Consider the following 17,067-nt stretch of genomic DNA (forward strand, 5'->3'; position numbering starts at 1 on the left):
GGGCGTTTGAACTGTCTTAATATAACTTTATATATATAAAAAATTCTTTCTAAAGCATACTTCGAACTTAGAAATTGGATATAAGTAATAGTGGCCCAAAATAAAAAATGAATAGACAAGAATTTGGAGATTATGAGGTCTGAAATCGCCAATTGAATAAGGTAAGAATCGGAGGACTTTGAAACTGTTATTTGAGAGTTTAAGGATTTCGATAGTTATCAGGAAAAATGTGAGGAAATAAAACGAAATCTGAATTTTGGTGTTGTTACCCCGGCCAATTCCACTATGGTTTATGATCTTCTAAGCCCAAATGTTTCTTGTACCAGTTGACCATCCCAAAATCTAATACCGATTCAAGTTCAACAAAGTATTTGATCACTACCAATATTACACCATGGATTTTTTTTTTAAAAAAATTCTAAAGAAAGTAAATCGATAAAAATGTCTGAAAAATTAGTCAATTCTAGAGTCATCTTTCAAGTATTAAAATAGTCCTGTTAAATCAAGCTGAAGTTCATCAATAGACTGTACACTTCAGGTCAAAATAACCAAAAAAAAAAAAAAAAAGAAGCTGTGCACTGACACTATAAAACGAACGTTAATAAAAGATGCCCGCCCAAGTGAGTCACTACAACATGTCTCTTACGTACTCATTTTATGAATTCGCACCGTTAAATTGCCTCAACTTGAAATGAGTTGCCCGAGGATATTGAAAATAGAACTTCTAATTCACCAATTGACTTGGTACGAAACATACAGGAGCCCAAACAAAACTGGCGATATCATAAGAGTATGAACATGTGAAAGGCGCAAAACTTGAGTGGCAGAAAAATATGTTAAGAAATCAAAAGTATTCACATCACAGAGAACAATGTACACGATTTTTTTAGACAAAGCAACAATATCAAAATAAAAGAATGGAGTTGAAGATGGCCAACTCATTTTCAATACAACAGGCACAGGCGTTTCCTTCAGCTTTACCAGCGGAACTGCATTCCCATACCCAAGAAGAACATCAGAATGTTTCTCAAATATATTAAAAGGAGAGGGTAAAAAGAAAAAGAAAAACTAATATCAAGTCACATACAAGTCTCCTTTTCCTCTTCTTCTTATCAATGGCTGCTTGGAGCTCCCCCTGTCGAGCAAGTGCATTATCAAGCTCCTATTCCCACAAACCACACGATACGGTTAGTCTTATCCATCTCATTTCTTGTATAGAGGGATGATAATGAAACGGGATGGTTTAAAAGACAAATCTTTCTAATCCGTAGTTCTTATCATTGATAGTCTGAGTTGAGTACCTTTTTGGCTTCATTCACTTGATTCTCTAGAGCACTGACTCTCGCAAGAGCAGCATTCAACATTTCCTCCTTTTCTGGAGGCATGGGAGGTTTGCTAGCCAGAGCATTGACCTTTTCTTCAAGCTCAGCCATGCGCTTCATCAGCAACATGTGGTCGCAGCCGGTAACTGGTGGTGGTGCCGGCAACTGACGATGCCCTTTTGTCATGGCTCCGTCGTAATGTTCTGAGTTGCTTTGAAGTGCTGCTTCTGTGAGCTTCCTAGGCATGTTCTTCGTCACCCTAATCAATGTCAGTATTCCCATTATTAATGTCATGAACCTTCCTACTATTTGACCGCTCAATCTATCATTAGGCTTGGCAGCTAAACAATCTGCAGCTTCAGCAATTCCAACATCAGAATCTAACAAACCCTATTCAACTAGCATATCTTAATAAATTGCATGTTGATGGCCAAACAAGCAAGAATCACAAGGCACTAACAAGATATGTAAAGGCTTGTTAACAACTATAGAACTGCACGTAATACCTTTGGAAATTGCAAGGTTATCTTTTGCTCTTGACCAAGGTGAATCAACAGTTTTGTCCACCATTGGGACAGAGACATCATATCTGTAACCACTCATTTGCTTTGCAATCTGCAATACATAGTGGGAAGAATTCAAAAGAAAATGAAGGTTGACAGCGTATTTGGAAACATGAGAGAAATTAGCATGAACCCAGAAATCTTTTTCATTGATCAAGTGATGACACTTGTTACAGTTTTTCTTAGTATAGATAAAAAAGAAGATAAGTTGTCCTCGCAATGCTCATGGTTCTCTGTCCTCTGGCATGGCAAATTTCACCACAATATGCAGTTTCCTTGAACTATCAAGAAAAAGTTTATAGCAAAAACCAATAGTGAAGTCTAGGAAACTTACTTCTGGTTTGGCATGCTCCACGGTTGGCGATAAGCATTTTATGTTCTTGAAAGAATCGCCTCCCTTAATGTTGTAGCAATCAGAAAGAAATACGGAGAAGAATGTTTCAGAACAAGAATTGTTATTGCACGGTGAAACTTTCAAAAGATGTGAAAACGAGTACCTTTTGGTAAACTGCTTCATCCTCATTTATTGTTTTCTCCTCAATACCAGCCAAGGCTCTCCTTTGGCATCTCCCCTCACCATTTTGAACCATCTAATCATCAAAAGAACACACTCCATTCTTGTCTTATGATGCCATAAAATGAAGCTAGCCAACAAAACTGGTAGTTCATCAGTAAACTACCTTGAAGATTTCTGGGTCATTCCATGGTCCCTTGTCTGAGAGCATGCAACCACCTTTATCTGCGCAAGTACAAGTACCTCCCAAGAACTCTGGAAGTTCACTGGTAAATAAGAAGGACCAATAAGAAGTTAAGGGAAGAACTATGCAGTGTCATGAGATTTAACTCAAGTGAATTTTGTTCTGTTACTCGTGAGTTAGGTAGGCTTAATTTGTGTGGAAATGAGATATTGTATACTCAATGAGAGGAGGGGCAAAATTGAACCTGGCATCAATGATTTCAAGCAACTTGCTCTGGTATTTGTTGCCTAGGACCTGGAAAATAAATCATCAATAAACTGTCGTGTGTGACTGCTTTGCCAAATTGAAAGGATACTTCAAAAGAAGTCACTAGCTATTGCTTAGACTTCAGAGATGAGAAGTTTGAACAGTTAGCAATAGGTTTTAGCCTCAAACCTCTGCTTTGTCATAGATGGGAATAAAAATGGCTTCAAAGAGATAAGGGGATTAGAAATACGTACATGGATTTTTGCAGAGGTCTTGGGGTCAAGGAATGACTTCACGGTGTTCCACAAGAGCCTAAATCCAGAGCCAGCATTGATGATGAACATTCGGTTCAAGGTCTAAGTGGAAAGAAAGGAAGATCAATTAGTGCATATTGCGATTATATCATTTACTCTGGGCAGGTACCTTGTGAGATGACATAACAATCCATATCTTTTTGTCATCATTCTCTCTCCTAATACATGATTTTATGATTGTAACTGATTCAATTTGGTAGAAAAAAGCTAGAGCATACGTAGCCAAAGGAGTACCTCAGGATAGTTGTCACCATCAATCTTCTGAAGCCTCTGAATGAGATCCCTTGCGGCTTTGTTGAAATTTTTCAGTCCCTGGTCAATTATGCCAGCCATCAGTTTTGTTTTACTTACTTTTTAAGTATATGTTTCACATTATTTGTCACTTAATGTTACCGTCAAGATTCTCGCTATAAGGTCTTAAAGTAAACGACGATATATCGTCCTTAATATTACAATGACATTAATATGTATGTATATAGAATTTCATACATACCACTCCTTGCACGTCCAAAATGGTTGTGCTTTGGTCAATGTGTTTCTTTGCTGCAATTGAACAGGCAGGGAACTTCACAACAAAGGTTTTCTCGAACTCTCTTACGTGATACTTAACATAGCGATCCAATGTTGTCACTTGTAACAGCTTGTTAGGATCAACCTGACCCAGTTTTTCAATGTAAACAGGCCTTCCATCCTTATCCACTCCATGATGCCCTTGTGGGTAGTATTTCAGAACTTCGTCTAGTTCCTTAAACTCAAAATCCTTAGGGAACATTTGTTAACTTGAGGTTAGACTTTCAATTAATCAGTGATTGTGCAGGAAAAACATCAGATAGGCTGCACAGGAGTATACCTCCATGATAGTGTCAGCACCAAATTCTTTTCTCCATTGAAGCATGTCTGCCCACATTTGCTTTGTTTTCTCAAAGTCAAACTTCCTTGCTTTCAAGAATCTGTATCATCATGCGGTAACTTCATGCCAAGAACGATTTCAACTCAAAACTTCTACTAAAGTGAATGACCATGAATATTTAAACTATGATATGTAACATGTCCTCTCATACTTGCTATGTGTTTGGTTTTATTTTGGAGGCCATAAAAACACAACGTGAAACCAAACATGTACTTAGTCTTGTAACTGGTTAACAATCATAAGGCCTATGGATAATTTTGACTATGACAAGGGCTACCTTAACATCATATGATGATCGTCGTGCTTGGCGGGTAATAATTCTTCCAAAATAAGCATTTGGCGAAAAGCATCAACCGCCTGCAACTCTTCTGCATCAAGGTCATCCTCAATTGACAGAGACATGACCCTGCTGTGCCTGCGACCTCTCTTTGAAAAGGAACTCTTGAACCTATTTGAAGCACTGATTGCCACCTTCTTTATAGCTCCAACCCTTTTCTTCCTTTCTTCCTCTGAATATTCATTTTCAACACCTGTAGTATTAGGATGAAGAAAAGGGTTTAGGTGAGAACCTGGCTCTGCAAACACCACAGAACCATGTTACCAGATTCTTATTTTAGTTTTAGAGATGTTTGATTTGTCATCAACCTAATAATTTTCCTGAGAAACGTTATTGAACGCTCGGAGACCAGCATAGCTGGGATGGCTCATGGCTGTAAATATTTTGTGAAAAAATTCTGCTGTAGTTTTTATGTTTCTTATCAAGTTCTTGTTTTATCTGCATGCGACGTGCAGATTCTCATTCTTTCATTTTGCCTATTTCACACCTTCATGATCACGAAGTACGCAAAATTTCGAGCATTTCATATTGCAATCCAGCCTATAAACATATAAAGATTCCAGACAAAATGCAAACAAAGAGCAAACACTTACCCAATTTTAGAGGTTCAGGCATCATGGTAGTCTCACACATGATTAGAATCTTGGAAGCTTAATATATAACTCAGGTGAGCAGACCCAGCCTAAGGCAAAAGGATCAAGCGCTCACATACACCAAATATGCCCAATATCTGAGCCCTTGCCTATTTGCCTACACCTGTATCCACCAAAAAACACGTAAGGAAGAAACAAAACCCAGAAAGAAAAATCCGGAAATATCTAACAAGATATAAGAACAATGGAGGTTCGAAAGGTTTAGAAAGAAGAAGAAGATGATGATGATGATGATGATGATACCTTTAGACAAAAATGCAGGGGGGTCTGGAAGAAAATAACAATAGTGAAAAAGCAAATTTTATCATCCGAGTAAATCTCCGGGAGGATGGTACAGCTGAATTTAGAGTTTTGCTAAATAGGATTATTATTATTTTAAAATATGACAGTTCTTCAGTTTTCCAGCTTCCGTTTGCTCCAACGGGAAACACACGTGACAGTTAATACTGGCGAAATGCAAGCCACTCCGTTCATTTAGCAGAAATCCAAGATTGCCTCTAAGATTCTCATATTCTATATTATAAAAGGTTGGTTGGTTGGTTTGTTTGTTTGTTTCTATTTATGGATTGCATGTCTGAGAATATGAGCAAGTTTGATTATGCCACGCAAAGTGTTAATGGCTTCAATGATTGGTTACTAAATTACTTAGTACTCCTCCGGTCCTAATTATAAGACCCAATTTGACTTTTTATTTGGTCATAATTATAAGACCCAATCCATTTTGTCTCTTATATTTATGCATTTTTTTCCAAGATAATCCTTCTAATAATGATAGTTTTAGCCAATATACTTAATTAGCAAGGATATTTTAGGAATGACAACACTTATTTATTATAAATAACCAACTTAACTTACTTCCTTAATTTCCTCAAATAAGTCAATTGGGTCTTATAATTAGGACCGGAGGAGTATTAGAAGAACTGAGCTGGAAGTAGAGGTCAACAGTATGAAGGCTGTGTTATGGGGCTCCACTAAGTTTTCATCCATGGCTGCCTCCTCTCCTCTGCTGCTACTGCAATATGAAAGGCTCATCCCAACTTTCCTGAAATAGAAAGGAGACAAACAATGAATATTACTATCTTCTGCTCTTAATATAAGACCTTGTTTAATTTTATTTGGTCATAAATATAAGAACCCAATCCATTTTGTCTCTCATATTTTTTTTTTAAGATGGTCCTTCTAATAATGATAGTTTTAACCAATAAATTTGATTAGTAAAGATATTTTTAAAAAAAACACATGTTTATTACAAATAACTAAATTAACTTATTTTCTTAATCTACTCAAATTAATTAACTAGCTCTTATATTTAGGATCCAAGGTAGTATCTCTCTACAATCTACATGTCTATTGAATCCCCCTGCCCCAATTTTTTTTTCATAATTCGCATAATTAGAACTCGCAACTCCAAAGATTTTACGGAAGCATTTGGTTATATTCATGACTTTTTTTTCCCCCTCAACCTGTAAATAAGCCACTTTGTTAATGACAAGTTTGGTGAGGAATCAGGTCTTTTACACCATTATGATCAAATTATATTTCACCACCGCTTATATATATTGAATGGAAATTGGAGACTTCATTAGTTGGTGAAAAAACATATCCAGAAAAATAAAAGAAGAAACTCTAACTCATACTCCTCCGGTCCTAATATAGAACTCAATTGTTGAGTTGATTTTGATCTTAAATATAAGACTCATTTTTCATATTTATCAATTTTCTCTAAATTTTTCCTATAAATACTCTCTCAACCATAATCAAGTAGAAAAGAAAGAGGGGGTATTAAGAAAAATGATTATGGTGTTTTAGGAAAAATGTGTTACTTTTCTTATAATTAACTAACTTACCTAACTTCTTTAATCTAATCAAATTAATTAAATAGGTCTTATATTAAGAATCGGAGGAGTACTTGAAGACAAAGTTCCTCATGAATCCCATAGATAATGTTTATAAGTACACGTTAAACTTTTTTTTGGACCAGAAGTACACGTTAAATTATAATAATACATTTTTATTTCTTGAATTCTGGTCATGGCAATTAGCCATTTATTAACGAAATTGCCCAATATGTTTAGCGTGATGAGCACGATATCAATGTTTAATTCCTACCATTTTAAATTTTTGAAAATGATGTGAGTCTCAAAGATAATAGAAAATTATTATAAAAGGAAGAAAAGAAAACGAAAATGTTAAGAGAGCGTCTGTCGATAAGGAGATACCGACGTGGACGGCCAGATTGCGTCGCATGTACGGATAAACTCAAGTGAAGCTCTTTAGCCCCCTCCTGTAACCAAAAAAAAAAACTCAAGTGAAGCTAAATGGGTAATTCAGATGTCAGAGTATTATTTCCTCTCTCCTTATTTATTTGTCAAAAAATAATATATAAAATTCTGAAACTTTTCATTTAATATTTTTATATGATAGAGATATTATTAAAAATAAGTAATAATTATATTTAGAAATTGAATAAATAATAACAAGAATCCAAATAAATATATTTAAATTTTAAAATTTCAAATTAGTATTATTTATTACATTTTAATGACGATTAATAATATTTAAAAAGTAAATAATAACTCATATTTGTAGTCATTCTTAATTTGTGATTTTGAAATGTTAGAGTTATTTTTTTTCAATTTTAAAAAAATGATAAAAAAGAAGATGAAAATTAAATAAAAAATATCAACAAAAATTTGTTGTCATTCGTAAATTTAATATTGTCAACATTAAATAAAGTATTGTTACTAAGTCTGATTTAAAATTTAGTAATTTCTAGCTTTTTTGGGTCATTTTTCATATAAAGATAAATAAAAATTCAAATCAGAGCAAGTGAAAATAGAAATGGACGAAGCACCAATTCACCAAACAATAAAACAGAGAAAAACTATGAACCTTTACATGACCGCCAAGTGAACGGCCAAGATTAGGATATAGGTACCGAGGAAGACATGCCTACAAGTGTCGGTATATGATTGGGCATCTATGGTTTTCCCGCCCTTTAGGCGTAGAATAATAAATTACTCGTGTGGGACCCTGATTTTGCGTTTGCTTGTATTAAAGTCACGTACCTAAATTTTTAATTCCCCACTCTTTCTTTGATTTCCGGAAGTACCCTCTTGGGGATTCAAACTTAATTATATAATCATCGTAAATATTTTATTTTGTTTTACTTTACTTCATATAGTAGTACTCCCTCCATTTACATTGATAAAAAAAACAGTTAAAATTAGTTAAAAACAATTAATGTATAAAAAGTATAATTTTTTTTCTAAAAATGCCCTAATTAATAAGGAGAGAGAGCATGAGAGAGAACAATTAAATTATTAAAAGAAGGAGAAGTGGGAGGGAGAGAGAGTGTGAGTTAGAGATAATAAATATGGATAAAATAGGAAATCAACACAAAAAAGTAGAGACAACTTTTAAGTGTTTCTTATATATAGGAACATGCCATAAGCATCAAATGTCTTTTATAATAAGGAACGGAGGGAGTATCACATAATTGTGAATATTAACAATGCAATAATGTCTGTATTATTTAGTAGTGACAGTGTATTAAATAGGTAATCGGATTATACTAATAATTAAAATAATCTTAACAATTAAATGCACATTAAAATTTTTGACAAATTTGTTGAATGCACTTGGCACAAAAAAATCAGGAGACAAAATTGAAACTATGCTTGAAGGGTGCTCATTCCTGTACCTTATTCCGATAATTTAGGGTTGGGATGGACTCATTTAGAATGAGACTAGGGTAAGACAAAACCAGAATTGGGATAGAACACAATATGGGATGACTTTTGAGACTTCTTAGCCTTTTTTATTTTTTATTCAATACCTACTTTACTTGTTCAGTTTTTCTTCTCCCTGCCTTTTTTTTCCTTTTTCCTAGTTGGTTGGGGTTTTCATTTTTAAGAAAAAAAGAGGAAAAAGGAGAAAAAAGTTAGAAAGAAAAGGGAGGAGGAGGGGAGTTAAAAAATTTTGTCTTTTTATACTCCCCTTCCTCTTCCGCCTCTCCTTCCAAATTGAAGGTTTTTGGAAGAGAAAGAAACAATATGTAAAACTTGACAAATGCATCAATAACATGTTTTTAATATTCCAATGGATTTTTCTGATTTATTTTTCACTTCTCCCATTTAATTCCTTTAACTGTTTTTTCTTCAGTCTTTTGTATGACTTGTCTGCTTAGTTACACGTACATTAGATATATGTATATATTTTAATATATATATATATATATATATAAAGGAAAAATGATACTTGAAGAAGTGTGAATTTGAAAGTTAGCTAGACTTATTTGTCTTTTTGATATTCAACATGTATGTTCTTTTATCATTTTCTCTTGATTTCTCTAGAAGAGGTTTTGACCAGTTAATTATGAGATCTCGAGTTTGAATATGTGTGAATATAAAATATATTTTCAGAAAAGTTATCTTCAATTGAATTTGATAATGTTTAAATTAGTCATAAAAAATGAATGAACAATATATTATTATTGACGAAAAGATAAAATAATAGACTTAATGGGTGAAGATTTTTATTGCAAAAAAAAGCATGCTTTATTTGTTTAATAGTAGTACTTCTTTTATTTATTATAGTGAAAAATAATACACTTCTGATCCTAAATATAATACCTAGTTTTTAGTATAAATTACACTATAAAATAGGTCTTATATTTAAGACCGGAGGAGTAAATGGTTAAGATTAAAGAACATCCAAAGGCGGGCAAACAAAAAAAAGAGAATTACAATCAAATCCCATGAAAGGAAAAAAATTACAAAACAAGTTTCAGAGGTTGTTATTCTCTATTGTTATTATAATTTGTTCAGATTGTTATTGAGACTTTTTAGTAATTATTTCTCTTCTATGAGACTTGATTGTAATTCTTAAAGGAAAAAAATATCCCAAGAACACTAATTTGGGAAAAACTAGGGGCATATTCGGAAAACAAATATAAGTACGCACTCAATATACGGTAGCGTATGCGTATAGTATATCCTCGACCGAGCGTGATCCATACCAGACTGCTCTCCGTTTGGCGGCATTCCGCGTCAACTGGGGTTTTGGATTTTCCTGGGTTTCTCTTTTTCGTTTGCTTTTTTTCACTGCATAGAAGAGGGAAAAATCGAAAGCTGAGAAGAAAAGCATTTCTTTCCCATTTTCCCTCTCGCACTTTCTCACTCACTCTCTTGAGCACTAGCTTCTGGTTTTCTCCTTTTTCGATCAATGCCCATTGCCCCAAACTCTCACAAGTTTTGATTTTTATTGTCATTTGTTTTTTTTCCCCCTTCTGTTTATGGTTTTGTGAGTGGATAAAGCTTGGAATTTTGCAGAAGGTTTTTGGGTCAGAGTCCCTGCTACCTTCTGCGATTCGCTCTGAGATCGGTGTGTACCTTCTTCTTCCTCTTCACGTTTGGGTGCTTTGCTGTTTCTTTTGGCTGGTTGATGTGTCTTTCTTCGCTTCCACATTTCTGCGAATATAGATGGTGATTATTTATCATCTGCATGGTTTTTTGGGTGTTGAATCTGTTGCATGTGCTGTATTTGCTAGTTCCAGTCTTCTACACGATGTTTACATATGGCTCATGAACTATGGAAATTTTGTATGAATTAGTTTCAAAATTGGGGTTTTCAATAATTTTCTCCTCACCTTTCCCGTTAATGTCTCCGTCTCCTTGGATCTTCTGGATTCTTTGATTCATATCTTTTCCGTTCCTGGATTTTGATTCAAGGAGCGTCAATGCGATTGACTTTTATTGACGGGTCTTGTGCGACAGTACTGTATGTTTGATGCGATTTGAAGTTAAAAAGCGGATTCTGGGAAACTTTCTTGTTTATTATGAGTTTGACGATTCAGACTTTACGTTGTCTTCGAATTATTTCTAGGTCTGTAGTTGCAGACGAACGATTCTATAAATGAGAAATTATTTCCGCGCAGATAGGAAAAATCGGCAGGACATATTTAATTTGTTGTGAAGCCATATATGATAGAGACAGATGGTCACTGTTTCAGTGTTTTGCACGGCTATGTAACTTTAGCTGTTTACACTTTACACCTTAGCTACAGAGATGTCCTCTGGAAAATTTGGATTATGCTGCCAAGAAATAATCTTTTGAAGCGTCTTGAAATTTTAGTTGGCCCCAAAAAGGGCCTTGAAATGTTATATCTTAGAAAGTTGCTTGTTTTATATTCATTTTGTAACCTTTACCCTCGCAGCTCACCACGTACTTTATCCATATCATCCTGTATTGCTTCTGTATATGAATGATTTTATGTATAATAGCACTCTGAAGTATGAATCTATTTCTTTGTTGGTGTCAGGTTCCACTCAACTTACAGAAGAATTGGTTGCAGTCTTTTTTTCAGGCTGCACCTTTAAATATTTCTCGTCTTTTGAATTGTATCATGGCCAGTGATTCTGCTGTAATGTCCAACGGCAATGTCAACTCACATCCTCATCCACAGAGGAATTACCAAGTGGTTGTAGCTGCAACGCGGGCTATGGGTATTGGTAAGGATGGAAAACTACCCTGGAGACTGCCTGCTGATCTCAAATTTTTTAAGGAGATCACTTCAATGACATCTGATCCTGGGAAGAAGAATGCAGTGATAATGGGTAGAAAAACATGGGAGAGTATCCCTCTTGAGAATCGCCCTCTTCCTGGTCGCCTTAATGTTGTTCTTACGTGCTCTGGGAGATTTGACATTGCAACTGCTGAGAATGTTGTTATATGTGGGAGCATGTCCTCCGCATTGGAATTATTAGCTGCTTCTCCTTACTGTCTGTCAATTGAGAAAGTGTTTGTTATAGGAGGTGGCCAGATATTTAGGTATATAATATTTTATTTTATTAAAACCTTTTCCACTTCACTTCAAAAACAAAAAAACTTTTCCACTCCTCTATGCCATCTATGTTTTCATATTAATTCTTTCTTATAGCTGATAATTGTTATGTGCAGAGAGGCTCTGAATGCACCTGCATGTGAAGCTATCCACATTACTGAAATTGAGACAAACATCGACTGTGATACTTTCATACTTCCAATTGATTCCTCTGTATTTCAGCCATGGTACTCTTCCTTTCCTAGGGTGGAGAACAACATCCGCTATTGTTTTACCACATATGTACGAGTAAGGAGCTCTATAGCAGATTCCCTGAGTCAGAATTCTGATCAAATTTGTGATGATAGATCAGATTCCTCAAAATTTGAGGTCAAGAACTTCGCTTTCCTTCCTAAAATGATTTTTGAGAGGCATGAGGAGAACAATTATCTCAATCTGGTCCAAGATATCATCTCTGAAGGCACTGCTAAGGATGATAGGACTGGGACTGGCACCTTCTCAAAATTTGGTTGCCAGGTAACATCATGATTGGTTTTTTGAGAGATGGTTGTGATTTATATAATGGCTTATTGTCTCTATATATTTGCAGATGAGGTTTAATTTGCGCAGAAGCTTTCCTCTTTTAACAACTAAGGTATGCAGATATATTGGTTAAGACATCAGTAAATTTACTTTACCTTTCAATTACTTTTTGTTTGTTTTAATTTCGCTGGAGGATTTTTGGGAAAGAAATATTTATTGTATGTGTTGATGTAGTTGACATGGTTTCTTCATTTGTTTCCTAGAAAGTATTTTGGCGAGGGGTTGTTGAAGAGCTTCTTTGGTTCATAAGTGGTTCAACGAATGCCAAGGTAATAACATCATTGTCGAAATACATACACATGCACATGTACACATGGAGTGCCACATATTTCCTAACTAACTTGTCAAGAGGCTGAGATGAGCCTAGTTTAAGTAATCGAAGCTTGCCTTAATATTATTTGAACTTGGGTTCAAATAGAGATTCAGTTATTAGAAGGTTGGGAATGTCTTCAGTCATCTCACAAGCTCAGCACTAATCTTTACTCTAATTATAAATTATAAAAATATCATTAATTAAAAGCGTGTTGTATGTGGGGTTCCTGCTAATCTATATGCAGATGAGCACACTCTTTATCACTTACAAGTTTTCTAAAACAATATTCGTTGGCTTACTTTTGAATAGATAAAATGGAGCATTGTTAGCTAGGTTTGCTCTCAAGGGAGAAAAATGAAATTTGAGGCTTATGCTAACTCCTTCCATGTGGTAATGTAGAATACACAACATATAGTGACATGTTTCACTAACTCAAGAATCGATTTTGGTGAAACTTTTGCTATGCTCTTTGGTGAAAAATGCCAAGTTGCTGTGAAGTCATGACCTGATAGTTCATATCTGCTACAGCTTTAACCATTTCCAGTGGCTATCTGCATAAGCTGTGCCAAAATGAGATTAAAGCACCTGACAGTTTATAAGGAAATTCATGGGGTCGTATTTATATTCTAGCCTAGAGGAAGGAATCTTTCCTATTGCTACAGAAAATGGTTTGGTAGTTGTTTCTGGCTTTCTGCTTGTTCCAATGCTTGCCAATATTGAAACCATGAAGATATATTATTCTATGCAAAACTTTCAATGTAAATCGTTCACATATTGATGCTCTGTACCTTTTGATTGAAATCTATTATTGAAATCTATGTTGTTGACAGGTGCTACAGGAAAAAGGGATCCATATATGGGATGGCAATGCATCCAGAGAATACCTTGATAGGCAAGGCTTGACTATCAGCTTTTATTCATAGAGATAGTACTTTGTGTTTTCGATGTAGTCACTGATTGTCTTGTAACTGCAGTATTGGATTGGCAGAGAGGGAGGAGGGTGACTTGGGACCTGTTTATGGGTTTCAGTGGAGGCACTTTGGTGCCAAGTAGGTGGATCATATTTTTTTCTCTGTAAAGATATTGTTTCATTTGGGGTCTTTTAGCTCAGTTTATCCACGTATCATTCTATAGGTATACTGACATGCATGCGGACTACTCTGGCAAAGGATTTGATCAGCTTTTAGATGTTATTAACAAGATAAAGCATAATCCTGATGATCGGCGGATTATTCTCTCAGCTTGGAATCCAGTGGATCTTAAATTAATGGCCCTTCCACCCTGCCACATGTTTGCACAGGTCTACAGTCCTCTCTGGGTTGTCTTTGAAACAAAGTGAATCTGTACTTCTCCATGCCCCTCCCTTTCTAAGATTTCAGCATCTTCCTTGCAGTTCTATGTAGCAAATGGGGAGTTATCTTGTCAAATGTATCAACGATCTGCAGACATGGGCCTGGGTGTGCCCTTTAATATTGCATCTTATGCTCTCCTGACATACATGATTGCTCATGTTTGTGGTATGCAAATTTTGCGAGCATTTGCTTAGGATTTAGATGTGTAGTCAGATATACGAGTCATTTTAAACTTCAAGGTTTTCTGGGTTTAATAAATGTTTTGTGCCGTCTTTCTTTGGCTGTAATGTCGAGTTTTATGGGTTTCCATAAAACTTTGGTCACTGGTGAAGGTTCAGATATTTATTGACAAGCAAAGAGAACGGAAAGAATTGGCATTGCTTATCTGACAGATGTATATTGCTATGCCCTTTTCTTTCAGAGCTTGTTCCGGGTGATTTTATCCATGTCATTGGGGATGCACATGTTTACCGCAATCACGTGAGACCTCTGCAGGAGCAGCTCCGTAACATTCCAAAACCTTTTCCGGTATGTTTGTTATGTTCAGGAAGCAATTTGACCTGACATGGCTGGCTAAAAAGTACCGACACTGTCTCCCTGATCACCTTTATTTCAATGCAGATTTTGAAGATAAACCCAAAGAAGGATATAGATTCTTTTGTGGCTTCTGATTTCAACCTCGTAGGCTACGATCCTTCCCAGAAGATAGAAATGAAGATGGCCGTGTAACCATCTAGGAGATTGACTCTTAATCCCTTCAGGCTGCCCATGTTTTTTGAACTGAGGCAAGTATCATCCCTTCATAATTAGTACTATATTTTCTCTGACCACTGAACATGGAGATTTAGATTACATTGATGATGTATTCTGCTTCAGGCGATGAAGATATGAGGCTTTTACGTACTTAATAAAGAGAGCTACTAGTTGGAATTGAAGCTTTGGTATAGGGTTGCTGTCAGTGGACATTATTTAGTTCCACATCACATGTATGGTTTGGTGGTTCCTAAGCTGATTTTTAGGTGAACTGCATTTTGTTTTATGTCAGTCATTGGCTGTTTTGACTGTAACACAACGCATACACAAGTCACACGTCGCATACTTCAAATTTGAGATTATAACTCGTCTTATTATTTGCTTTCCTACTTGGTTTTACAATATAGGTGTTCGTTGAATTTGGTGTACAGAATTGGGGGGGGGGGGGAATAAGACAAATAATATTAATCATTGACTAGAATAATATAAAGCCTGTTTGGAATAGTTTATAAATGGTTTTTCAATTATGATTTATGAAAGACGAGATAAGTGTATGAGAAGGGTTTCACGTGGATATAAGTAATTTTGACCTCTTTTCCAAACATGCCTGTAATGGATGTGGTATACAATGAATGAAAAATGATTTTCATTTCGCGGTTGATATGATGATACTTGGCTCTTTATATTTTATCCATTGTTCGTGCTTATCATCGTTTAGACGTCCAAGTCCAAAGTTTAAAATCTGTAAAGTTTAACAGGTAAATTAATTTTTTTAACAGATAAACTTTTAAAAGATTATCTTTATCTCAAATTATTTATATATTAAAATGAACGTTTTTAGAAACTTAAAAAAAAGAAAAAAGAATAATACTCTCATACTACATATAGGAGTTAGTTAATTCACATAAATTAAAACATATTAGGTAAATTAATTATTTAAAGAAGGGTAAAGTAAAGACATCTTGATTTTTTTCTTTTCAAGTTCATTTAACATCTCAATTTTTTTTAGTAGTATAAGTTTATTATTGATTTTTTTAAAAATTAGTGTAATCTTATCCATTACCAACGGACCGTAAATGTCATTGGGATTAAAGTTTCCGCATACGTAATTTAAAAAAAAGAAAAAGAAAAAAGAAACCTGCGGCCTTTTAATCTTTGGCTTGCCAGCACACATCACAGAGATTGAACCTTCCCCTTGCGGCTTGCCTGCGACTGCGAAGATTAACCATTATGAGGACCCACTCCCCCCGTCTTTCCTCCTTCGAACGTTGCGGAGATTCGAACGGAAACACTCCACGTCTGTTCAAAATCAACCAGTGACGTCGACGACGAAGGTCTTCTTAGTGAAGGCCTTTCCTCTGCCGAGTGCCGACTTCAACTTTATCCAATGAATTTTTGTTACTCTTCTTCAGCCTGTGTTGCTTCGCCGCCGCTCTATCTCCTTCACCTTCTTCTCCTTTGCAAACCTGGATCCGGAAACGTCCCTAACTTCGCCTTCATCCTCCGTTGCTTCCTCCTTGGTTGCTCCGTCATTCTTCCGTCGGCAACGAAATCTTTCCCATTGTTCTCTTCGTCGCCGTGGAAGAAGGTGGCTATGGAAGGAGAGGAGAGTTGGGGAATGAGAGAGAGAGAGAGAGAGTCAAGATCATTTTGCGATGTTTATGATCTTGCTTGCAATGTGTGCGATGGTTTCACCAGAGACGATGCAGGACCGACCTCTGTAAAGGGCGCCCGAATACAAAACCAGAGGTTTCTTTCTGAGTGAAAAACCCACGAGTTTCTTCCCCCCCCCCCCGCTAAATTATTTATGTAGAAATTTTAACCCCAACATATGTTAATAGGCGTTTAAAGTTTTGTTAATGATGGGTAGGATCGCACCATCTTTAAAAAATTAAAAATAAAATTGTATCAATTAAAAAAATGGGGGGTATGTCAACCTAAAAAAAAATTGAGGCGCTTTTGAGAGAAGTGGGTTGATTTTCTTGAAATTCTCACGAGACTAGAGATTTAGCCGGCACAAGTATAACTTCATGCACACACAACTTAAGTTTGAGTCATCGCAATAACCAAGTGCTGATGCTTAAGCGTACAAGTGCTTTATTTTATAGATGGAGCTAGTACAGAACTTCCTAATCCATCATTCATGCTCTCTCTCTCTCTCTCTCTCTGACATGCGTTAA

At 35.6% G+C, this 17,067-nt stretch overlaps 2 protein-coding genes across 2 annotated transcripts; one reads left to right on the forward strand and one right to left on the reverse strand.

Annotated features, from left to right (window-relative positions):
• Positions 1-977: 977 nt before the first annotated feature.
• Positions 978-10,512, reverse strand: LOC114743487 (phosphatidylinositol/phosphatidylcholine transfer protein SFH3-like). The gene is made up of 16 exons (XM_028931698.1): positions 10,437-10,512; positions 10,064-10,148; positions 5,221-5,286; positions 4,331-4,585; positions 3,994-4,093; positions 3,637-3,903; positions 3,378-3,455; positions 3,084-3,185; positions 2,828-2,877; positions 2,566-2,665; positions 2,383-2,475; positions 2,220-2,282; positions 1,829-1,937; positions 1,302-1,702; positions 1,088-1,162; positions 978-989 (listed from the first exon to the last, which is right to left on the reverse strand). Exons 1-16 carry the CDS (start codon positions 10,510-10,512, stop codon positions 978-980), a joined length of 1,932 nt encoding a protein of 643 aa, XP_028787531.1.
• On the forward strand, positions 10,106-15,324 carry LOC114743486 (bifunctional dihydrofolate reductase-thymidylate synthase). The gene is made up of 12 exons (XM_028931697.1): positions 10,106-10,428; positions 11,366-11,874; positions 12,004-12,403; positions 12,477-12,521; positions 12,673-12,738; positions 13,613-13,674; positions 13,757-13,831; positions 13,917-14,082; positions 14,176-14,299; positions 14,556-14,662; positions 14,756-14,919; positions 15,011-15,324. The coding sequence occupies exons 2-11, from the start codon at positions 11,450-11,452 to the stop codon at positions 14,861-14,863; spliced, it is 1,578 nt and encodes a 525-aa protein (XP_028787530.1). The 5' UTR covers positions 10,106-10,428; positions 11,366-11,449; the 3' UTR covers positions 14,864-14,919; positions 15,011-15,324.
• Positions 15,325-17,067: the final 1,743 nt, after the last annotated feature.

This window comes from Neltuma alba, unplaced genomic scaffold (genome assembly GCF_004799145.2).
Source record: "Neltuma alba isolate B1F8T4 unplaced genomic scaffold, ASM479914v2 tig00004038_pilon, whole genome shotgun sequence".
Classification (NCBI taxonomy): domain Eukaryota; kingdom Viridiplantae; phylum Streptophyta; class Magnoliopsida; order Fabales; family Fabaceae; genus Neltuma; species Neltuma alba.

Bases quoted from the DNA above. Each gene is read 5' to 3' on its own strand.
- LOC114743487 (XM_028931698.1), bottom strand. From the start codon at position 10,512: ATGTGGAAGCGAAGAAAGACACATCAACCAGCCAAAAGAAACAGCAAA. The intron at 5,287-10,063 runs GTATGGATCACG...TTTTGTCTAAAG, and splicing joins GCCAAACGGAGAGCAGTCTG to GTATCATCATCATCATCATC. The intron at 2,878-3,083 runs GTACGTATTTCT...TTTATTTTCCAG, and splicing joins AGACCTCTGCAAAAATCCAT to GTCCTAGGCAACAAATACCA.
- LOC114743486 (XM_028931697.1), top strand. From the start codon at position 11,450: ATGGCCAGTGATTCTGCTGTAATGTCCAACGGCAATGTCAACTCACAT. The intron at 12,522-12,672 runs GTATGCAGATAT...TTTGTTTCCTAG, and splicing joins TTCCTCTTTTAACAACTAAG to AAAGTATTTTGGCGAGGGGT. The intron at 12,739-13,612 runs GTAATAACATCA...TGTTGTTGACAG, and splicing joins GTGGTTCAACGAATGCCAAG to GTGCTACAGGAAAAAGGGAT.